The sequence below is a fragment of the Pygocentrus nattereri genome, chromosome 2 (genome assembly GCF_015220715.1).
Source record: "Pygocentrus nattereri isolate fPygNat1 chromosome 2, fPygNat1.pri, whole genome shotgun sequence".
NCBI classification, from domain to species: domain Eukaryota; kingdom Metazoa; phylum Chordata; class Actinopteri; order Characiformes; family Serrasalmidae; genus Pygocentrus; species Pygocentrus nattereri.
Window position 1 is genome coordinate 4267466 of NC_051212.1, and position 25000 is coordinate 4292465.

At 44.7% G+C, this 25000-nt stretch overlaps 1 protein-coding gene across 2 annotated transcripts in view; it reads right to left on the reverse strand.

Annotated features, from left to right (window-relative positions):
- The window catches only part of dync2i1 (dynein 2 intermediate chain 1), a 31175-nt gene that overhangs the window by 4791 nt on the left and 1384 nt on the right, over positions 1-25000 (reverse strand). The window contains exons 2-19 of one of the 2 annotated variants that reach the window (XM_037531246.1): positions 18180-18233; positions 17140-17893; positions 17004-17044; positions 15963-16154; positions 13302-13379; positions 13158-13163; positions 11209-11419; positions 9401-9512; positions 8528-8657; positions 7864-7975; positions 6832-6926; positions 6617-6746; positions 4629-4801; positions 3488-3650; positions 2616-2723; positions 2307-2368; positions 2070-2121; positions 399-559 (exon numbers count right to left, since the gene is read on the reverse strand). In XM_037531246.1, coding sequence (XP_037387143.1) covers positions 399-559; positions 2070-2121; positions 2307-2368; positions 2616-2723; positions 3488-3650; positions 4629-4801; positions 6617-6746; positions 6832-6926; positions 7864-7975; positions 8528-8657; positions 9401-9512; positions 11209-11419; positions 13158-13163; positions 13302-13379; positions 15963-16154; positions 17004-17044; positions 17140-17893; positions 18180-18233 — 2634 coding nt within the window. The remainder of the gene's footprint in view (positions 1-398; positions 560-2069; positions 2122-2306; positions 2369-2615; positions 2724-3487; positions 3651-4628; positions 4802-6616; positions 6747-6831; positions 6927-7863; positions 7976-8527; positions 8658-9400; positions 9513-11208; positions 11420-13157; positions 13164-13301; positions 13380-15962; positions 16155-17003; positions 17045-17139; positions 17894-18179; positions 18234-25000) is intronic. The other variant, XM_037531250.1, reaches the window with a different exon arrangement.

Genomic DNA, 25000 nt, shown 5'->3' on the forward strand with positions numbered 1-25000 from the left:
ATGCATGTGCAAACGGTCTTAGTGCATGTCCAAGCGGTCTTACTGCATGTCCAAGCGGTCTTAATGCATGTCCAAGCGGTCTTACTGCATGTCCAAGCGGTCTTAATGCATGTCCAAGCGGTCTTAATGCATGTCCAAGCGGTCTTAGTGCATGCCTTAACTTTATTTCTCAGACAGGTCGGAGCATGCGTGAGAAATAAAGGTTACATCCCGTATGTTTGACTGAAGCTGGCCTTCAGTTTTAAAATTCATGTTATGGCTACAAAAATCAGAACCACTCGACACTTCCTGGCTGCATCCGGACCCTCACTTTCCAGACACCACCGAGCCGAATCAACTGCTCATCATGTTCTGCTCGAATTGAGTCTGCTTGCTTTTTCACACAACACCCCACTCACCATGCTGGTGCCGATGAAGTAGTGGTTGGAGTCTGATGGGAGGAACTTCAGCAAGAGACTCAAGGGAGGCGTGACCCCAGTGACCTCTCGAGGAGTCACCTTTTCTGATGTCTGTATGGAGGAACTATGGAGGAGCTTCACTTTCCCACCTGGGCGCAGACCTGCCGGGTCAGACAAGCCTTGTTACGACAGGTGAGGGGGGACATACAGAGGTATAATATCAGAAGCTCCACCCAAACAGGCACGCTGACCGGGTGGTGCAGTGGTGTCATCCTAAGAACAGTGGGTGTGGTACAATACGTGCCGCATTACCGCACATAGACTCCAGATACTGGAACGCAGCCATTCATTTAATTGTTATGTAAATGTTTCCAGTTTCCTACACAAAATCAGAGCACTGTAAACTTTTTTTAACCCTAGTCTGTCTTTTACAAGCTCCTACAAAACGCTGACTCAAGTGCGCAGTTAGTATGCTTCTTTTAAACAGAGTATGCTTCGGTTTATTTTTATCAGATATGCTAAACAAATGATACTAATATACTAGTACATTTGGCTTACTGTCGCTTCGTGATTCACGACGATTCATCTGATTTCAAAGCACCATATTTTTACAACTGTGAGGCGCTGAGGAACCAATCACAATCCAATTGAAAGAGGGGGTTTGAAAGACGGCTCCCTTCAGTCTGTGAGGAGATGCGACCCCTGAGCAGAAAGCATTCTGCGTTCTCCACTTTGATACAAGTGAATCCGTAACACTGATGTGGTGGTGGTGTGTTAGTGTGTGTTGCGCTGGTCTGAGTGGATCAGACACAGCAGTGCTGCTGGAGTATTTAAACACCTCAGACTGAGAACAGTCCACCAACCAGGAATATCCAGCCAACAGCGTCCTGTGACCACTGATGAAGGACTAGAGGATGACCAACACAAACTGTGCAGCAGCAGATGAGCTGTCGTCTCTGACTTTACATCTACAAGGTGGACTGACCAGGTAGGAGTGTCTAATAGAGTGGACAGTGAGTGGACACAGTGTTTAAAAACTCCAGCAGCACCGCTGTGTCTGATCCACTCACACCAGCACAACACACACTAACACACCACCACCACCACATCACAACAGATGGAAGAAGAAACCGTAACCGGTTCCACGAGTCCAGACCAGCACGGAAACAGCCCAGTATGGCCCTGAGAACCATTTGGCTTCACAGTGGAAAAGTGGATGATGTTTATCAAGCTGTATGAATCTTGCCAGTTAGCAGTAGCACACAGTTGCCTACTGTGCACAGCGTGAAATCAACCCTGGTGTGGTGTTCAGGTCTGTGGGACACGATTTTCAAAGTCTACCAAAAGAAAAAATGATGTGATTATTATTATATAATGTAATTAGCTTTCTGAGCATTTCAACCACCACTTTGTTTCTTGTGAGTATGTTTTTGTTGCAGCACCCTTTGGAAAACTATCTGCTCCTTCCTGTCATGCAAAAACAACAGCCTTTGGCTGGTCATTCTACATGCCAGTCAAACAGCTTACTGTCAGAGTAGGCGGATTTTGGTCACACCTAGTGACAAAACATACCAGACTCTCTGCCAACAGCAAGAAGTCCAGCTTACGGGAATATCAAAATTACGACTGAGGGCGGGGGCGGCTGTGTTAACACACTAATACAAGACTCACCCAGGTCTGTCTGGGATCCAGAGTCGTCAGCTTTGGACAACTCAATCACAACCTGCAGACATGAGAACAAGGATGAAAACACAAGTCAAATTTACAATAGCAAACACTTCAATTTTACACTGACATTTGTTCTAAAACATGCATTTATCTTACTAGAGCAACTTGCAGACAGTAGACCAGTCAGCAATGTAAAGAAACAGAATCTTTACTATTTAAAAAAAGGAAACGATTACTTACCCAAAGATTCAAGAGACCGTTTTCATCCAGTGATCCCAACTGGAACGAGAGCCCTAAAGACTCTGAGAATTATAAGAGAGAGGAAGATTCCTCAAATAATCAACTGATTAGATCAATGAATTACATATAATTACAATTTAAATTTATACATAAATAACAATTATGCTGTTTTTTGGAGTTTTTCTTTTTGTTTGGTTACTTTATTTTCACTGATTAAGAATTTTATCTGATATATTAATATTATCACTAAAATAAGTGAATAAGAGAAAATGTTAAATGAATTAATGGAACGTTTGTCGCTGGCATTACCTTCTTGGTCTGCGAGCAGTGGACCCCGGATCCCCGGCTCCGCGTTGGCCAGAACGGGCTCGACCGACACCACAGAGGAGAAATGTCCTGCTCCTGTCAGCACAGCATCTGTGCAGAACAGACAATCCCACCTCCATCATTAAACTAAGCCTGGAGATTCACGTGTGTGAGTGCTGAGGTTTGTGTTGTCATGTTTATGTCTTCCCTTTAGAGTCTTTAGAGTCTTCCCTCACGTTTAGTGTCAGAGGCTTTCCTCTTTAGTTTTACACTGGAGCTGCCAGGCTAAATCAGCTAACAAGCAAAGGAAAATTTAAGCCCAACAATAAGCAAATGGACAAAAGTATGTCACCCCTGTTTATAGACAACAGTGAATCGTACAGCATCAAAAACCACAGATGCTGAACACCTCTACTCAGTTTGAGGCAAGCTGTGACGATGTAGGCCTGCGGTCAGCCCGGTGTTAATCTGTGGTATAAGCCTTGTAGCTTCAGTGCTGAAACTACAGAAGCAGATTTCAGACACCAAACATGGCTTAACCATGTTCCACCTCTGCATTTAACCCATCTGTGAAGTGAAACACCACATACACACTAATGAGCACACACACACACTAGGGGGCAGTGAGCACACTTGCCCAGAGCGGTGGGCAGCCCGATCCACAGCGCCTGGGGAGCAGTTGGGGGTTAGGTGTCTTGCTCAAGGACACCACAGTCATGAACTGTCGGCACTGGGGATCGAACCGGCGACCTTCCGGTCACAGGGCCGGTTCCCTGACCTCCAGACTGCCCCCAAACGATCTGCAGCAGATCGGCTGAATGGACCGGCTTGGGAAGCTAAAGGATGTGCTTGTGAACTCCTGGGTTAAAACTAACCGGTGGAGAATGTGGGGTGGCGCAGCGTCCACTCCTCCCCGTCCACTCTGAGGGACGTGTGAGAGCCAGAATGCTCCCGAAGATCCCACAGCACGACCGAGCCCACAGCTGTTCCAGCAAACACCAGCGTGGCCTTACCAGGACTGAAACAGCAGCACCGCAGCTGAAGAAGATCAGAAATGTTCTTTAATTCATTCGTTAATTGAACAATTCATTAATTAATTCCTTTTTCTTGCCATCATGAATGTACGACAAAATTTGGTTAGCAACTGCCTGGGTTTGCTGCCGTGGACAAAGAATAATTCAAATAATCAGTGTCAAACAATTAAAAGCATAAATATAAAAATGAAAACGTTTAAATATTTATAACATGTATTTGTTGCTATATAAATATTTAAACAAGTTATTTTTAATTACGGGCTCCTAAATTGGACTACACATAAAACAATCCTTATATACTGTAGTTCACTTATATACAAGTACTGGCTCCTCCCACTCCTCCATGTGCTTTTCTGTTTACTTTCTATCGTCCATGTGCTTCTTTGTCCCGGTTCCGCCTCTTGTTTCTCGTCTCCGCCCTTGATTGTTTCCCCCTGTGTTCTACCGGTGTCCTGTGGACCCTCGTCAGCCCTCTTGTGTTTAAGCCCTGTGTTTTCCTGAGTCCAGTGCTGGTCTTTGTTTGATCGTGTTTGAAGAGGTTCTGTTAAGTGTTTGGACTTCTGTGTCCCTCGTCACGTCTGTCCCTCCTGCTCTTTTGTGTTGGCTACCTGAACCTGGACTGTCTTGACCCTGATTCTGGACTTGCACTTAATGAGTCTCCACACACGCATCCGCCTCGACATCGACGAAAAATCCTCAACCGCTTAAAGTCAGATCAGATTTTTGAGGGCTAATTTAGCCCATTTTTATTTATTTATTTATTTATTTATACTACCCACAGGCAGTAAGGACAGCATGGTGTATTTGCTCTTTATGGTACTGGAATGAAACACATAAGCAGCACGCATGAACTCGTCTGGCTCACATTATTTACGTCACAGGATTATCACACACATAAATCACAGTCAGCCTATACTGTGTGCTGGGAAACACTGGCTGACTCTGATCAAGCCCCCTCACTCAGCCTCGGTCTTATGCCTACCTCAGCCTCGTAGGAGAGGACGCTCTGGGGTGCCGAGGGCTCCCAGATGTTCCACACGCAGATCAGCGTTTTACTATCGAGCACCACACCACTCGATCCGGAGCACGGGGCGTGAATGGAGAGCAAGGTGTGTGTCTGCACCTGAGAGAAATGCAGCAACGTCACCTGCCGACCTGTACACACACACACACACACACACACACACACACACACACACACACACACAGATAACATAATCAGATGTTAAAAGCAGTGAGAAATAGGTAAAGCATAATACCATAATTGCTGCTGTCGGATCAAAACCTCGTATCTCCAAAATAACTTTACATGAGAAGGAAACCACGGCAATGGAAATCAGACTTTCTTCCAAGTAATTCTGGGTCATTTCTGTAATAAGAAAACGTCCAATGTGTATTAAACCTATACAACGACAGGCCCCTGTATCCACATTCACTGTCCATTTCATCAGGTCCACTTACCATATAGAGCACTAAATGGTGCACATATGATCTACAGTCACTATATATATATATATATATATATATATATATATATATATATATATATATATATATAAAGTGAAGCTGATAAAATGGACAATGAGTGTGGAAACAAGGAGGTGGAGGTGAAGTGGCTGGTCGGAGGATATAAGCGCCAATTCAGCCTTGATATTTCTTTTAGGTGTAATGCCTACTACCAAAAATGAATGAAAAAGTGACCCATAATGCATTTGCAATGAAACTCTTCATGTGTCCCATATGTATTATACATATAAGTAACTGTTTAATAATAATAATAATAATAATAATAATAATAATAATAATTATTATTATTATTATTATTATTATTATTATTATACTTTTATATAATGAATGTCTCATACTCATATGGTCACTTTACAAGCAAAAATCCAAAATAAACACAACAACATTAATACCACCAGTTACATAATAGGAGGGATGGGGGGGATGGGGGGTCACCTGGAGGGAAAGGTAGTGATAGTTTTGCAAAAAAGAAACTAAGTTTTAAGCTGAAATTCAATTAATTTACTGTTTTAACTCAATGTACACAGAACAGCAACGTAACTGGGTTTTTTACAATGCAAGAGGACTCTAGCTGTTTTGAACTGGCTGCAGGGGACGTAAGGTTTTGTCAGGAATGCCAAAACAGAGACAGTTACATTATGACTTTACGATATTTAATATACACAGTTTTAACCAAAACTTTGAGCGCTCCCAGTCAAACAAGTTAACAAGTTAACACATCCTCTACAGAGAACGTGCCAATATGACCTTTTTTGAAAAGTAGGCGCAACACAAATTAATTCAGCAAATAAACATATGACTATATGTGTTTATACAGGGAGATTCAGTTGAAAGAGGCCCTGAATACTCTGTAGTAACTCTCGCTAGGACGAATCAATCTGAACCAAACAACACGCAATGAGCTCCTCGGGGAACAAGCTGGGATGCCCCTGCGTCGGAGTGATGAGGTGGGTGTCCCCGGTTGCAACTTTTGGATGCAGACCCCCGAACCCCTTCGTTCGTCTGGCATCGCATGCGATGCAATCTTTTACACACACGTCAACGTATGCAGCTTATTTTTTGGCTCAGGTTTCTTCATCCTAACCGGAGTTGCAGCAGAATATTCGGGGCCTCTTTCAAGTGAATCTCCCTGTATTAGTACTTAAATGTGATATGAAAATACATAACTGTATATGTTTTAGTACCGCTATATAAAAGGAACTGTCTAAGCCTAAAGCTGACTTTAACTTTGGTAACCTAAAAGAAAAGAATGAAGCTTTTAGAGATTCTATAAAAAGTAGGTTAGTCCTGTTCTTCTTTGGACTTCCTACAAAGTCAGAAGATTTCGGTCCTGAAAATGTCTGAAAACAAACACACACACACACACACCCAGAGACGACATTCAGACCAGGACCCTTGGTGTGTTACTGAGTGGAAGGAGCGGTTTGGTGAGGTGTCTGATACCATGGAGAAAGGGGAGTTTGGTGTGTAGATGAAGGCAGCCGTCGCTGAAAGGCAGCGAGTCTGTTTGAGAGCGCAGCTTTTTCACAGAGCTGCTCTCGGCCCTGTTCTCCTCCAGCAGCACAGCCACCACCTGCCGCACGCATATAAACACATGCGTTCATAGATAAAACAAACAGAAAAAGCACTCTGAGAGAAATGCATCTAAACTTAATCACCTGTGCAGCAGAACGCAGAAACGTGGTGAGGCGCTTTGAATCGACACTCATCCGGACCAGAGACTCGTCTGAAGCGTCCTGGGAAACCTTGGGGCCTGTGGGTAAATAAAACCCAAGCTGTGGATCCTCCACTTCACTGCGTCCAGTATCTCGACAATTAAGAAGGTTAGGAAGATTCACTTCATCTTAAACATCCTTCTTCTTCACTACATACTTACCCCAGTCCATACCGAATACACAGGCATGTTTCTTTGAATGTACTGGTATAAATGTATAATGCTCACAGTCCCAGAGAAAACAGCGCAAAACAGTAAAAATATTCGTGTGACATTAAAATTGAAGCGTTATAACAAGGTTTGAATGAAAAAACAGAATTGTGTTAAAATTAGACGTCACTGCAACGGCACTTCACGTCCACTTATTTATCTCTGCTGCTGTCCTGAACCAGTGCCCCCACTATATCACCCCTCCACTGTATCACCCCTCCACTGTATCACCCCTCCACTGTATCACCCCTCCACCGTATCACCCATCCAGTGTATAACCCCTCCACTATATCACCCCTCCACCGTATCACCCCTCCACTATATCACCCCTCCACTGTATCACCCCTCCACTGTATCACCCCTCAACTGTATCACCCCTCCACTATATCACCCCTCCACTGTATCACCCGTCCACTGTATCACCCCTCAACTGTATCACCCCTCCACTGTATCACCCCTCCACTGTATCACCCCTCCACTATATCACCCCTACACATGTCACTTTATACATCACCAGTATTAAGATGTACACCTCCTACCTCGTACTCATGCTGCTGTGGTTCATGCTGCTGTTATTTGCACCTTCTATTTATTGTTTATGTTACTTTGGGAGTTTAACTGGACTGTGAGTACAATGTTTCATTCCACCTCATGTACCACATGTGATGCGAATGACAATAAAGCCTCATCTTATCTTATCTTATCTTATCTTTCCAGGGGAAATATCCCAACTGAACCACTGACGTGGATGCGGTGTGTTCAGTACCTCCACATGCAACATTGGTCTCTGGTGGATGTTGAGTCCATTTGTCCACGCTGTCCGTCTCCTCTGTCTGGGTGTCTCGGTCAGTGTTGTCTTCATTACACTGCACGTAGGCCTGCAGCCATAACAACAGTGTTATCATGCTCAACGAGCATTTTTCACACATCGTCTTTTTCATTTGTTCTCTCTTGTTCTTGTTGATCCAGCAAGATTTTGGACCACAATAGTAACAGGGTATTTGAACAGTGGACAATATAGCAGTGAACTGGATGCTGTGCAGTTCAGTGATTTTACTACAGTTAAAGGGTGTTGTTAGGCAAAGCATCATATCATTGGGTTTTGATCAAGTACATCAATGTTCAATACAAAATCTACTGTTTTAAATGATTCTTCCAGCAAGCAGTATTGTTTGCTATACGTAGGCTAAAGATGTCAAACATAAAAAGTCTTTGTGTTTACAAAGCAGTAAATGGATTTTTAAATGATTTTCTTTGTATTTTATATAATGAGTTTTCCAGTGCTTTTAAGCAAGTCTTAGGACTGGAACTTTTTACTGATTTAAACCAAGTAGGAACGTTACCTGGATAGTACATGACATTGTATGTTGCCCAGTTGTTGTACACAGTTTACATGGTGTACAGTCTTTAAAGTAAACAAGGGAAAAGACCTGTTTTGTGTTGGCCATTCCGAAGCTCTTGATGTACATGTCGTACTCGCTGACCGGAGGCAAGTCCAGGAGACACTCAGTGACAGAAAAATCCAGATCAATCAACCGTAAGAGCTCTGCGCTGCGTTTCCTGCATCACAAACAGCCAATTAATCGACCTATTCAGCCACTTCATCTATCAACTGAACGGTTTTGCTGACTCACAATAAATTAACATTCAAGGCTGCTGAAAATGTGGCTACGTCTGTTTTTATTTGATAGGGTGATTTAATGCATGAATAGGCATACAGGTCACTCATCAGACATGTTTTATTATTACTCCGATCAAATAAATCAATCAATAATAAGCGTTACCTGTAGTAATTAGCCTGTAGTGAAACTATTGCAGAGCATCCAACAACAAAGGCAGCATGGAGCTTCTTTTATACAGTGATAGTTACAATGGCCCTATGAGGCTAATGCAGCAAACAGGTAATATAACCAATTGGTAAAGGTACTTTATAGCCCACTAATTAGCATGGTGCTAACTGCATGCCTCAAATCGTGTGGAGCTGTTCATTAACATTTAAAAGACTTGTGTGGTTTCTGACACTGTATGACACACTGTTATCTAAAAACATTGACTTAGCATCAGGCATCTTTAAACATGAAATACACCACATTTCCAAAAGTATTCGGTCGTCTGGCTTCACACGCTTATGAACTCGAGTGACATCCTATTCCTGAGTCTGCAGGCCTAGGGGCTCGGCTTTATACACCTGTGGCCATGGAAGTGATTGAACACCTGAATTCAGTGATTTGGATGGGGGAGTGAAGACTTTTGGAAATACAGTGTATGTCTGTATAAATCACGAAACTGTCCAGGTTACTCACTTCTGTCTGTCAACAGCCTGCTGATTGACCTCTCTCTGCCTCGCTGCTGCAAAGTCAATAACCCTGCCGTGGGTTCGGCCTTTCATCGAATGTCTCTCTGAGTCAGCACTCACTAGTATTCAGAAGACAACAGATACATGAACACAAGCTTCTCCATTCCACACCATTTTCACAGCTGGTATCTGATGATTCAATTTGATACAATTCATTTAGATCAATTCTAAATAATTTTCTTTCTTATTCTAAATATTCCCTAACATGCTGCTAGACCCAGATACCGATATGTCCACATTGGCCCTCAGTTGAAGCGCCATTAGAGGTGGCTACCAACAGCTTACCAAAGCTTTGACTGACAGCTACCATTCAGGGCTGTGATTAGATAAATCAGACTCATTCTCTGATTGGACCAGTTCAAGCTTTCCTATTGGTCCATCAATTTGCCAGGTCAAAAAACAGGGTCAAAAATCCGCAGTTGTAAAAAGAAGTTCACACAAACAGAACCGGAGATGCGTTCGCGGATTTGTACTGTCACAGTAAAAAAACTCCCGCTGTCACACACGGAGCACAAGGCAAGTCATTTGAGTAGCACTGATTCACATTTTGACCGATAATTGGTCCTCAGATTATGGAGGAACAATGTGGATTCCGTCCTGGATGTGGAACAATGGACCATGGTCCTAGCCTGGAAAAGGATGGCATGCCCACTCCAGGTAAGGGGAAAGGACTTGCCCCAGGTGGAGGAGTTTAAGTATCTCAGGGTCTTGTTCACGAGCGATGGGAAGAGGGATGGTGAGATCGGCCGCAGGCTGGGACAGGCGGCAGCAGTAATGCGGTCACTGTACCGGACTGTAGTGGTGAAGAGGGAGCTGAGCCTTAAGGCGAAGCTCTCTGTTTACGGTCGGTCTACATCCCGACCCTCACCTGTGGTCATGAGCTGTGGGTAGTGACCGAAAGAACGAGATCGCAAATACAAGCGGTGGAAATTATCTTTCTTAACAGGATGGCTGGCTACACTCTATTTGATAGGGTGAGGAGCTCAGCCATCCGGGAGGAGCTCGGAGTAGAGCCGCTACTCCTCCGCATTGAGAGAAGCCAGTTGAGGTGCTTCGGGAACCTGATCCAGATGCCCCCTGGATTCTTCCCTCTAGACGTCTACCAGGAATGGTCTACTGGGACAAGACCCCGGGGTCGTCCTAGGAGCTGCTGGAGGGAATTACGTCTCCAAGTTGACTGGGAGCAGCTTGGGGTCCCCGGGAATGAGCTGGAGAAAGTTGTGGGGGGACAGGGTCGTCTGCTACCGAGACCCTATCTGGAGTAAGCGGTTGATGATGATGATGATGATGATGATGATGATTCACACACTCACAACATTTCATTTACAAATGAATCTGATTTATTTGTTTAACGTTTGCAGATTCAAAGCCGTTTGTGAATCTGGATTCTACATGTAGTGGTTGGTAGTGGTTGGTTAGTGTAGTGGGTAACATCTCTGCCTTCTACGCTGTAGACTACACTATACCAATAAAGGTCCTTGGGCAAGACTCCTAACACTGCCTTCGCCTACCTGTGATAAAAATAATCAAATTGTAAGTCGCTCTGGATAGGAGGGTCTGCCAAATGCCATATATGTAAATGTATCTAAAACTTCAAAGTTCCGTACATTTGTGAATATCGTTTTACGAGCTCGAAATCTTTTTGACCCTCATTTGACTCCATGTCCGTTCAGCTATATTGAATGTTAGAATCAATAATACTCAAACTGCCCCCTTCTGACTGATGCATCACAGTGCACTGGTGGGTGTGTCTACCTTTCTGAGGTGGCTCAGCCCTGCTGGTAGAGGGTCGCAAGTGGCCGGAGCTGACCAGCTCGTTCTCTTGCTGCATTGCTCTCTGGATGGCCTCGATCTCTTTTCTCCTCCGTGGACTCAGCTCCCTCTGCTCCTCTCTCTCTTCATTTTCAGCCTCCTCTCCTCCTTTGTCTTCTTTCTCCTCCATCTCCTCAAAGTCTTCCTCATAGTCCTGCAGGGGAAGACGTTAACTTGGCTTAATTGGTTGATAAACACAGGTAAACATTAAAATGTGAAAAGTCAAATTTTTTGTCAATCCAAAGGTAAATCCAATGACATGATCCTTTTTCTTAGCCCAAAGTCAGACCGACTGCACTTTAATCTACAGTTAAACTATATCAAATGCACACACTGGGACTGTAACAGCTCTCTAAACTGGGAAATTTGCTCTATATGCAAGGAGGAAGCCTGCTTTAACCAATCTTTGTCAATGTTACAAATAAAAGCATCTGCTAAATATATAAAGATATAAAACCCCATTTCCAAAAAAGTTGGGACGCTGCGCAAAATAAAAACAAAATGCAATGATGTGCAAATTATTTAAACCCTATAATTAATTGAAAATAGCACAAAGACAACAAACCAAATGTTGAAACTGAGCAATTTTACTGTTTTTTGAAAAACATTTGCCCATTTTGAATTTGATGCCAACAACATGTTCCAAAAAAGTTGGGACGGGGGAACAAAAAGGCTGTGTAATGCTAAAAACAGGTCAGTAACAAGACTGAGTATAAAAGAGCATCTCAGAGAGGAGAGGGTCACCACTCCAAATCACATAGAACAACAATTCAAGAATAACATTTCTCAATATAAAATAGCAAAGAACTGCTTTTCCTCGTCTTCAGTACATAATAACATTAAAAGATTCAGAGAATCTGGAGAAATCTGTACAAAGGACAAAACCAAAAAACAGTATTAGATGGCCGTGATCTTTGGGCCCTCAGGCAGCGCTGCATTAAAAACAGACATGATTCTGTAGTGGAAATCACTGCATGGGCCCAGAAACTCTTCTGAAAACCACTGACTGTGAACACAGTTCATCACTGCATCCACAAACGCTGTTAAACTCTAAAACACAAAGAAGAACCCAAATATAAACAGGATCCAGAAACGCTGCCACCTTCTCTGGGCCTGAGCTCATTTAAAATGGACTGAGGGGAAGTGGAAAAGTGTCCTGTGGGCCGACGAATCAACATTTGAAACTCTTTTTGAAACTCATGGACACTGTGTCCTCCAGGCTAAAGGCCACTCAGCTTGTTATCAGTGGTAAACCTGTCCCTGTCCCAAAGTCTTTGGAACGTGTTGTTGGTATCAAATTCAAAAAGGGCACATATTTTTCAAAAACAATAACATTCAGTTTCAACACTTGATATGTTGTCTTTGTAGTGTTTTCCTTTAAAAATATGGTTCACATGATTTGCATATCATTGCATCCTATTTTTATTTACATTCTGCACAGCGTCCCAAAGTTTTTGGAAACGGGGTTGTATTTTTTTTTATGTTGACTTGTCCACTTCACAGTTCTATTTTCCTATAAAAAGACTGAAGTGAGACGAGCAGTGTTTGAACTTCATTAGACAAAACAAAGTTTTCTTTATCAAAAATAACTTGCAGGTAAAAGGAATAAACACGATCATGTCATACTGCAGTGCTTAGCATCTCACAAATCTTTAAATATCAATGGAAATGGATCAAAGCTCAAGAATCATAATATCGCCACATAGATTCTGCAGCGATTTGCAGCCCTGCTGTGACGAGTACCAGCCAGACAGTTTACATTTTTCATATACAGGCTGGACAGTTATTTCATACTGTATTAAAACCACTACATGTTTCTATATTGGCTTCTGGAGCGCTACATTCGGGGGAAACGTCTCTCTACACGTCTATCTCTTCTTCACAACACTCACCATTCTCTTGTAGAAGACAATTCATTCGAAGGCATGCATTAAAAATCAAAAACAAAGCAACAACATTGTGATCATGTAACCCGCATGCCTGAACACCCCGGTATTATGAATCATGACTCATCAGAGCCGAAACGGTGTTCCTACCTCAAAATCCTCCTCGTACTCATCATTCCCATATTCCTCAGCTGCCTCATTATCGTCCTCAGTGCCTTCGTTCTCCACCTGCACGCACACAAGCGGGATTAATCAGGGACCCAACTCACCAAACTCGTGTCCGCTAACCAATGGGAAAGACAGGTAAGCATGCAGATGAAGAAAGCAGCGCAGGCGGAGCAGACAGACTGTGATGAATATTCATACTAATTTACATAATGAATAAAATCAATGTGGATACTAGAATTTCAGCTTAATATAATAACTCCTACAATAATAACAGACCAGTTATTATAAAGGATAAAGAAAAGTCAAATATAACATTTAAATGTTAAATATTACTATTAGTACTTATAACAACACCAATAAATATGACATGTTATGGCCCAGTTTAAGACTAGTCCTCATCCATACCTGGGAAACCAGTCTTGTAACTAGACTTATATTATACTTATATTCATAAACGGTGAGCCGAGAGTGAGCCACCCTCCACAGGGGTGGGAGACAGCCCCCAACCTTTTTGAAAATGGTTCTATATAGCATCCAAAAGGGTTCTTCTATTGTTATGGTGTCAAGCATGGGAGCAATATAGAACCCTCTTCAAACAGCTCTATGTGGAACCATCTACATCACATTTGTACATATGGTCCCTCAATCTGAGGAACACTTTCATGATGCATGTATTTATGGTCCTATACAGAACCCTTTTCTGGACTAAAGCAACCATGAAGAACCTTTTTTTTGTCAAAGGTCTTTTTATTATCTTGAATGAGTTACTACATTGAAGACATAAAATAAAATTAAATAATATATCCCCAAACCCTCCCACTCCCTGCTGCACCTATAAATTCTCTTCTTTAAAAATAAGTGCATATATAAACGAATACAAAATAGTAAAGGTGGCTGTAACAACCAAAGAGAGAAAAAAAAAGTAGCGGCAATAACAGAAACAGTGGTAGTACAATCTCACGCATCAATATCCACAGAGTCCAGTTGTTCCATGACAGGCTGCCAGAGAGCATAACATTTTGAGCCATCCCCTCTTGCTGTGCAACGGATTTTTTCGAGATTCAAGAAAAACATTAAATCCCTAATCCAGTGGTTAAAAGTAGGCAGGTGTGCATCTTTTGAGCAATAATCAATCGTCTTGCTAACAAGGCCGTGAAAGCCATCAGCTTTTGTTGGTTTGCCTGTACAAATATCTTGAGGTATCAGCCCAAATGTAGCCCCGAGTGGTGAAGGTGGAATAAAAGCTTCTGAAACATTTGAAAGGAAGGAAACTACTGAATGCCAAAATGTCATTAGTTTAGATCAAGGCCAGTACATGTGTGAAAGGGTGGCTAGATCCGTTTGACATTTTTCACACACAGGGTCAATATCCGGTATGAATATTTCCAGCTTTACTTTAGACCAATGGAAACGATGAACATCCCTGAACTGCATCACAGTGTGTCTCAAACATATTGACGAAGAATGAATTCTATTCAAGAAGCACCGTCTTTTTAAGAGCGTAGACATTCAGCCAGGATATGTTTGGTGTCTGAAGTTTGCTTCTTAAGGGTTACACTGGAGCCCATCCATCCATCCATCCATCCATCCATTTTCTAAGCCGCTTCTCCGTCAGGGTCGCGGGGGGCTGCTGGATCCTATCCCAGCAGTCTTTGGGCGGAAGGCAGGATACACCCTGAACAGGTCGCCAGTCCATTGTCCAGTCTATGGTGCTTACGTGTGCTTAAATCATCACACACTCATCTCACTGTGTGGAGTTGTTCGGTATCTCTAATAGACTTAATTATGTGAGTGCTGACACTAACCATGTTTATATGCAGCCTGATAACCTGTTAAATAATCCGGTTAAATAAACACCTCAATCAGAACAGTCTAGGCCAATCGGAATACAGTTTCTATCTAATTGAACGAGGTGGGCGATCCTGTAAATAATCTGATAAACAGAAGAATAATATCAGTGTAAACGTCTGTATCCGATTACTTTCCCTATCGGAAAGTTTCAGTCCGTTCTGCATGTGCGTCGCGTCACAGTGAGAGTTTATACCGTTCAACACGGCGGAGCAGAAACTGGTCTGCAGAGGAGACGAAGTTCACGCTCTGATCTTTAAAAGACGGCGGTGGGACGGACGTCCAGCTTATGCGTCTCAGAGCACGACGTCTTCCTCTCGGCCTTCTTTAATAAGGACGTGTGAAGGACGTTTTCCTGAGTCTGACGTCATTTTAAAGCAGTTAAAACCACAATCACTGCTCACTGCTGCTCATCTCACTCTGGCTGGACTCACGTGATGCTGGTTGTCATGGTGACATCTACGCTGGGTGGTTCTCTACCTGTGCGTGTTTTTTGGATCTGATTACTTGCAGTGAGCACGTAAGATTGTTGAGTAGAGTGAGAATAAACACCTCAGTCTTAATCTGTAATTGGAATGGGATCGGCACACATATTTGCATGTAAACACAGACGCTGTGTAGCATATTGTTACCTATGAATGTGGACAAAAGCTAGAAACCACAACGCTGGCCTTCAAGCCAAAGTCTTGTCCTTTTATTACAGGTAACAGTGTGTCAGGCAGGACTTCTCTACAAGACAACACACCGATGCCTTTAACGTAAGGATGCTCTTAAAAATGTCCTGCAGTTTCTTACCTCGTGCTCAGCGCTCCTGTTCTTGCTCTCCGATTTTCCATGTCTTTGATCAGTGCTGCTCTTCTTCGACTCCTCGTGCCGCTTTTCTCTACGTTTATCTCTCTCCTCTCTATCCCTCGTTCTTTCACCCTCTTGGCGTCGCTGCCGCCGCTCTGTGTCTCGGGCGTCACTGAAGTCCCTCTCACCAGCTTCCTACGGCCGACAATGACAGAGCTCACAATAACACCACAGACCAAAACGTTAAAGAGAAAGTTCAGTGAAAAGATCATAATTTACACAGCTACGTTAAAAATGTACAAACATACTCGACTGCTACTGTTGAACTGACATACATTATACTGCTGTTGTCAGACGAAAACCTCGTATCTCCAAAATTCTAACTTTTCAGGAGAAGGAAAAACAAACTTCACTTTTAATGTAAGTCAATGGAACCAGAATTTTTTCCGAAGTCACTTTGGGTCATTTTGTTCATTCAGCATGGAATCTAGACACGATATAAAGAGTAGCAGATATTTTCAAATTATGTCAAAAGCTGAAAAATGGCAAAAATGGAGATGCATGTTTTTCTTCCAACAACAGCGGCATGTTTGTAGTTTCTTAGTCTTACCTAAAATTTCTGCATAATTAATTAATTAATTAATAAGCTCGGTTCACAGTGGTGGTGATGGGAACCAGACGTCCACCTCTAGAAGCTCCTCACAGAAAGTTCCTCCATGAAACGGCTTTGAATTCACGGAGACACTGTTTGCGTCATGTGGCAAAAATAGCATGTTTTTAATATTTACTGATACTTTACCACCTTCAACGTTCCATATAAGCTCAGACGACTCGTGTGGGTTCTCTGGTGGTTCTGGATGGTAAATAAAGTGTCTATCTCTGTGTTGTCGTCATGGCGACGTCTGGTTTCCATCACCACCACCCAAGTCTCTACAATCAACCGTTTCACACCAAACCGCTCTGAGTGACTCTGTTTACACTGAATTATCAAGAAATTTTGAAACACTGGTGGAATTCCCCTTATTTGAATCTCTTCAGTCTTACATGGCGTTCTTTCTCTCTTCGTCTCCGCTCCCTTCTTTCCTCTGAAAAGAAAACGAGTAGATTTATGAATTTGTTAAAACTATAACAGTTCACGAGAAACGTAACAGGAAATTCCTTCGTTTTTGGTTTTCCTCACCTCTGTCCGCGTGTCCGGAGTTCTCTCTGTGGCCGTGTTTCTCTCGCCTTTCACGTTCTCTCCGTTCTTGTTCTTCGTCTCTGTGGCGTTCCTCCCTCTCTCTGTGCCTCTCTCTCCTCTCCCTCTCTCGCTCTTTATCCTTCTCCCTGTGCTTTTCCTCCCCATCTCTACTCCCCTCCTTCTCTTTTCTTCTTTCCCTCTCCCTCTCTGCCCTCCTTCTCTCCCTCTCTCTGTCTTTATCCCTTTCTTTCTCTTTCTCTTTATGTTTCTCCTGCTCTCCCTCTTTCTCCCTGAACCTCTCTTTCTCCCTCTCTCTTTCCCTGTTTTTCAGTCTATCCCTCTCTTCCCTATCTCTATCTCTAAGTCTCTCTCTCTCTTTCTCTCCATGTCTGCCCAAGTCTCCCTGTCCCTCTCTATCCCTGTCTTTGTATCTCTCTCTCTGCCTCTCCTTCTCTCGGTCTCTGTTCTCCTTCTCATCCCGATCAGCCCTCCTCTCTGAGCCCCTTCTCTCTCCATCTCTCTCTTTCCTCCTCTCTCGCTCGTCCCTCCTTCGCTCCTCTTCTCTGTCCCGCTCTGGCTCTCTGTGCTTCGCTCTCTCTCTCGCGCCGTCTCTCTCTCTCTGCTTCTCTCTCTCTCTCCTCTCGTCTCTCTCTCCGTCTCTGTGCCGGCGGTCTGTGGACTCTCCGCTCCTCTGTTTTCTGGGAGTTTCTTCCCTCTTCGATCGTTCTCTCCTCCTGTGCTCTTCATCCTGCCCCTGCACAAATCACACATCACTTCAAATCCAGTTTTAGACCAGACGACTTCCACCCTGAACTTAGCCTGGATCCTCAGTCAGGCCGGGGGAGAAAATCAGAAAGCATGCGAGGGGCACAGACTTAGATATACATTTGGAGTGAATCACTGATTTAATCGAGACATTTATACTGGTCAAGGACTCAATCTGATCAAATTGTAAATTGTTATGTCAGGCAAATGCCGTAAATAAATAAAATAAAATGAATAATAACAGAAAACCCATCCACACACATGCATAAGCCCACCTGTATGTGCTTCCTTAACTCACTGGACCTCCAGGTGTCTTCTTTCGTTATCTTCTGAAGAAAGAGAAAGAAAAGAAAGAAGACAGACCTGACCTTCGATGTAAACTGAATGCTACGCATCACTGCTGACATTAGAAAACTTTTTATAACTCAGGAAAAAATCTGAAAAACAAAACTAAAACGAAGGTGACAGGCGTTAAGAACACCTTGTAAAACTACATGCCCAATTTTAAAAAGTTGGGACGCGGTGTAAAATGTAAATAAATGCAAATAAAAACAGAAAACAGAAGGTAATGATTCGCCTCATTCGTACATATTTTATGTACAATAGATGATAAAAACATGTTTTGCATTAGGTAAAAAATATTAACTCATGAAGAACTTGATGGCAGCACCACACGTCAAAAAGCTGCGACAGGGGCAACAAAAGCCTGGAAAAGTAAGTGCTACTAATAAAAAACAACCAGGGGAGCAATTTGCAGCTAACTCACATGACATGAGGCTCTCAGAAGCCGAGATGGGCAGAGCTTCGCCAAACTGCAAAAAAGTGTGTCTAGAAACTGTGGAAGACTTTCAGAAAAATGTTCCTCAATGTTAAAGTGGGAAGACTTTGGATTTCCCACCATCTACAGGACAGAATATCATCAAAAGACTCAAGCACACAAGGGTCAAAGCCGACGGTCGATACTGGATGCTTGTGATCTTCGGGCCGTCAGTCGGCACTGCGCTGAAAACAGACGTGATTCTGTTCTGGAAATCACTGCATGGGCTCAGGAGCACGTCCAGAAATCACTGCCTGCGAACACGGTAGGACTGCAACTAACGACTAATTTGCAGTCTGCTCTGTCTACATTTACTGCAACTAAATCTTACAATCACAGGTCTTTACTGAAACGGAGGAAAGTCACAGTCTCTCCGAGCTCATGAGAGAGTCTCTCTGCTGCATGGGGCGCATGGGAAAGTGGCGAACGTTTTCTCTATGAAGAGTTAAAGTAACGAGTTTGTGAAGAGTTTCACTTCAGCTTTCACACCTGGAAACAGTACGCCGAACAGTATGTTTTAGAGCATATGCTCCCATCCAGACAGCGTCTCTTTCAGGGAAGGCCGTGCGTATTTCAGCAGGACAACAAACTGGACCAGCTGAACCACGTAATGCGTCCATCACAACGGTCCGGGCGCTGAACTGGCCGCCTGCAGTCCAGTCCTTTCACCAACAGGAAACATTTGGCACATCATGAAACGGATGGAGCCCAGGAGTGCTGAGCAGCTAGAATCCTACATCACTCAAGAACGGGACAACATTCCCCTCCCAAAACTCCAGCAACTGGTCTCCTCACTTCCCAGACGTTTACAGACTGTTGCGTACAGACGATGGGACGCTACATGATGGTGGACACGGCCCTGTCCCAACTTTTTTGAGATGCGTTGCTGCCATCAAGTTCTAAACAAGCTCATATTTTTCATGAAATGGTAAAACGTCTCACTTTCAACACCTGATGCGTGTCCTGTGTTCTACTGTGAATAAAACGTGGGTCTATGAGATTTGACCATCACTGCATTCTGGTTTTATCTGCATTTATTTACAATTTTTTGGGAATTGGGGTTGCATGTCTGTACATCATAAATGATGATAAACATAAACTAACATAGTCTCCAGAGATTATACGGAGTGTTTGGTGCTCTTCAAGCTTCATGGTACTTGCAGATAATCCGCAATAAGTGATAGTTCAGTTTTGCTCATAATCTTCAGGCAGAAAGTCTAAAATAACGCTACATAAATGAAGAACAGTAGGAACCAGCTTTCCATACACTGAGCCCGGGTCAAGACTAAAGGGATTTTTGACCAATGGCATTGCAATTCCTAGGGCTGGACTGGACTGGACTGGACCGGACTGGACCGGACTGGACCATACCCTACAATAGCACTGTATGTTCCCCCTTATGTCCAATGATGTAGTTTGTGTGGTTTTCTGTACCAAAACCACACCTTGCACATGCATGTCCCCCTTAGGGGTGCAGTGTCATTAAAACCCCAGAAAAAAGTAAGATGCGCTTTTTAAAGCTTCCAGGTGGGACAGTTGGTGTCAGGGGAGGATGACAGGAAAGAATGATGGAGCGTCTCGGACTGAGTCAGGACTGACTCGGTTTTAGGTTCCGAGTCTCTCCTCTCGCCTTCTCGGACTGCGTTATAACCCCGAGTCTCTCCTCTCGCCTTCTCAGACTGCATTATAACCCCGAGTCTCTCCTCTCGCCTTCTCAGACTGCATTATAACCCCGAGTCTCTCCTCTCGCCTTCGCAGACTGCATTATAACCCCCGAGTCTCTCCTCTCGCCTTCTCGGACTGCGTTATAACCCCGAGTCTCTCCTCTCGCCTTCTCGGACTGAGTTAAAACCCCGAGTCTCTCCTCTCGCCTTCTCGGACTGCGTTATAACCCCGAGTCTCTCCTCTCGCCTTCTCGGACTGAGTTATAACCCCGAGTCTCTCCTCTTACCTTCTCAGACTGAGTTATAACCCCGAGTCTCTCCTCTTACCTTCTCAGACTGAGTTATAACCCCGAGTCTCTCCTCTTACCTTCTCAGACTGAGTTATAACCCCGAGTCTCTCCTCTCGCCTTCTCGGACTGCGTTATAACCCCGAGTCTCTCCTCTCGCCTTCTCTGACTGAGTTATAACCCCGAGTCTCTCCTCTTACCTTCTCGGACTGCGTTATAACCCCGAGTCTCTCCTCTTACCTTCTCGGACTGAGTTATAACCCCGAGTCTCTCCTCTCGCCTTCTCGGACTGCGTTATAACCCCGAGTCTCTCCTCTCGCCTTCTCTGACTGAGTTATAACCCCGAGTCTCTCCTCTTACCTTCTCAGACTGAGTTATAACCCCGAGTCTCTCCTCTTACCTTCTCTGACTGAGTTATAACCCCGAGTCTCTCCTCTTACCTTCTCTGACTGAGTTATAACCCCGAGTCTCTCTTCTTACCTTCTCTGACTGCGTTATAACCCCGAGTCTCTCCTCTTACCTTCTCTGACTGAGTTATAACCCCGAGTCTCTCCTCTCGCCTTCTCTGACTGAGTTATAACCCCGAGTCTCTCCTCTTACCTTCTCGGACTGCGTTATAACCCCGAGTCTCTCCTCTTACCTTCTCGGACTGAGTTATAACCCCGAGTCTCTCCTCTCGCCTTCTCGGACTGCGTTATAACCCCGAGTCTCTCCTCTCGCCTTCTCGGACTGCGTTATAACCCCGAGTCTCTCCTCTCGCCTTCTCGGACTGCGTTATAACCCCGAGTCTCTCCTCTCGCCTTCTCGGACTGAGTTATAACCCCGAGTCTCTCCTCTTACCTTCTCGGACTGAGTTATAACCCCGAGTCTCTCCTCTTACCTTCTCTGACTGAGTTATAACCCCGAGTCCCTCCTCTTACCTTCTCTGACTGAGTTATAACCCCGAGTCCCTCCTCTTACCTTCTCTGACTGAGTTATAACCCCGAGTCTCTCCTCTCGCCTTCTCTGACTGAGTTATAACCCCGAGTCCCTCCTCTTACCTTCTCTGACTGAGTTATAACCCCGAGTCTCTCCTCTCGCCTTCTCTGACTGAGTTATAACCCCGAGTCTCTCCTCTCGCCTTCTCGGACTGAGTTATAACCCCGAGTCTCTCCTCTTACCTTCTCTGACTGAGTTATAACCCCGAGTCCCTCCTCTTACCTTCTCTGACTGAGTTATAACCCCGAGTCCCTCCTCTTACCTTCTCTGACTGCGTTATAACCCCGAGTCTCTCCTCTCGCCTTCTCTGACTGCGTTATAACCCCGAGTCTCTCCTCTCGCCTTCTCTGACTGAGTTATAACCCCGAGTCTCTCCTCTTACCTTCTCTGACTGAGTTATAACCCCGAGTCTCTCCTCTCGCCTTCTCTGACTGAGTTATAACCCCGAGTCTCTCCTCTCGCCTTCTCTGACTGAGTTATAACCCCGAGTCTCTCCTCTCGCCTTCTCTGACTGAGTTATAACCCCGAGTCTCTCCTCTCGCCTTCTCTGACTGAGTTATAACCCCGAGTCTCTCCTCTCGCCTTCTCTGACTGAGTTATAACCCCGAGTCTCTCCTCTCGCCTTCTCTGACTGCGTTATAACCCCGAGTCTCTCCTCTTACCTTCTCTGACTGAGTTATAACCCCGAGTCTCTCTTCTTACCTTCTCTGACTGCGTTATAACCCCGAGTCTCTCCTCTTACCTTCTCTGACTGAGTTATAACCCCGAGTCTCTCCTCTTACCTTCTCTGACTGAGTTATAACCCCGAGTCTCTCCTCTTACCTTCTCTGACTGCGTTATAACCCCGAGTCTCTTCTCTTACCTTCTCGGACTGCGTTATAACCCCGAGTCCCTCCTCTTACCTTCTCTGACTGAGTTATAACCCCGAGTCTCTCCTCTTACCTTCTCGGACTGCGTTATAACCCCGAATCTCTCCTCTTACCTTCTCGGACTGCGTTATAACCCCGAGTCTCTCCTCTCGCCTTCTCTGACTGAGTTATAACCCCGAGTCTCTCCTCTTACCTTCTCTGACTGAGTTATAACCCCGAGTCTCTCCTCTTACCTTCTCTGACTGAGTTATAACCCCGAGTCTCTCCTCTCGCCTTCTCTGACTGAGTTATAACCCCGAGTCTCTCCTCTCGCCTTCTCTGACTGAGTTATAACCCCGAGTCTCTCCTCTCGCCTTCTCTGACTGAGTTATAACCCCGAGTCTCTCCTCTCGCCTTCTCTGACTGAGTTATAACCCCGAGTCTCTCTTCTTACCTTCTCTGACTGCGTTATAACCCCGAGTCTCTCCTCTTACCTTCTCTGACTGAGTTATAACCCCGAGTCTCTCCTCTCGCCTTCTCGGACTGAGTTATAACCCCGAGTCTCTCCTCTTACCTTCTCTGACTGAGTTATAACCCCGAGTCTCTCCTCTTACCTTCTCTGACTGAGTTATAACCCCGAGTCTCTCCTCTCGCCTTCTCGGACTGCGTTATAACCCCGAGTCTCTCCTCTTACCTTCTCTGACTGAGTTATAACCCCGAGTCTCTCCTCTCGCCTTCTCTGACTGAGTTATAACCCCGAGTCTCTCCTCTTACCTTCTCTGACTGAGTTATAACCCCGAGTCTCTCCTCTTACCTTCTCTGACTGAGTTATAACCCCGAGTCTCTCCTCTTACCTTCTCTGACTGAGTTATAACCCCGAGTCTCTCCTCTTACCTTCTCTGACTGAGTTATAACCCCGAGTCTCTCCTCTTACCTTCTCTGACTGAGTTATAACCCCGAGTCTCTCCTCTCGCCTTCTCGGACTGCGTTATAACCCCGAGTCTCTCCTCTTACCTTCTCTGACTGAGTTATAACCCCGAGTCTCTCCTCTTACCTTCTCTGACTGAGTTATAACCCCGAGTCTCTCCTCTCGCCTTCTCTGACTGAGTTATAACCCCGAGTCTCTCCTCTCGCCTTCTCTGACTGAGTTATAACCCCGAGTCTCTCCTCTCGCCTTCTCTGACTGAGTTATAACCCCGAGTCTCTCCTCTTACCTTCTCGGACTGCGTTATAACCCAGAGTCTCTCCTCTCGCCTTCTCTGACTGAGTTATAACCCCGAGTCTCTTCTCTCACCTTCTCTGACTGAGTTATAACCCCGAGTCCCTCCTCTTACCTTCTCTGACTGAGTTATAACCCCGAGTCTCTCCTCTTACCTTCTCTGACTGAGTTATAACCCCGAGTCTCTCCTCTTACCTTCTCTGACTGAGTTATAACCCCGAGTCTCTCCTCTCGCCTTCTCGGACTGCGTTATAACCCCGAGTCTCTCCTCTCGCCTTCTCTGACTGAGTTATAACCCCGAGTCTCTCCTCTTGCCTTCTCGGACTGCGTTATAACCCCGAGTCTCTCCTCTTACCTTCTCTGACTGAGTTATAACCCCGAGTCTCTCCTCTTACCTTCTCTGACTGAGTTATAACCCCGAGTCTCTCCTCTTACCTTCTCTGACTGAGTTATAACCCCGAGTCTCTCCTCTTACCTTCTCTGACTGAGTTATAACCCCGAGTCTCTCCTCTTACCTTCTCTGACTGAGTTATAACCCCGAGTCTCTCCTCTCGCCTTCTCTGACTGAGTTATAACCCCGAGTCTCTCCTCTTACCTTCTCTGACTGAGTTATAACCCCGAGTCTCTCCTCTTACCTTCTCGGACTGCGTTATAACCCCGAGTCTCTCCTCTTACCTTCTCTGACTGAGTTATAACCCCGAGTCTCTCCTCTTACCTTATCTGACTGAGTTATAACCCCGAGTCTCTCCTCTTACCTTCTCTGACTGAGTTATAACCCCGAGTCTCTCCTCTTACCTTCTCTGACTGAGTTATAACCCCGAGTCCCTCCTCTTACCTTCTCTGACTGAGTTATAACCCCGAGTCTCTCCTCTCGCCTTCTCTGACTGAGTTATAACCCCGAGTCTCTCCTCTCGCCTTCTCAGACTGAGTTATAACCCCGAGTCTCTCCTCTTACCTTCTCTGACTGCGTTATAACCCCGAGTCTCTCCTCTTACCTTCTCTGACTGAGTTATAACCCCGAGTCTCTCCTCTCGCCTTCTCTGACTGAGTTATAACCCCGAGTCTCTCCTCTTACCTTCTCTGACTGAGTTATAACCCCGAGTCTCTCCTCTTACCTTCTCTGACTGAGTTATAACCCCGAGTCTCTCCTCTTACCTTCTCAGACTGAGTTATAACCCCGAGTCTCTCCTCTTACCTTCTCAGACTGCGTTATAACCCCGAGTCTCTCCTCTTACCTTCTCTGACTGCGTTATAACCCCGAGTCTCTCCTCTTACCTTCTCTG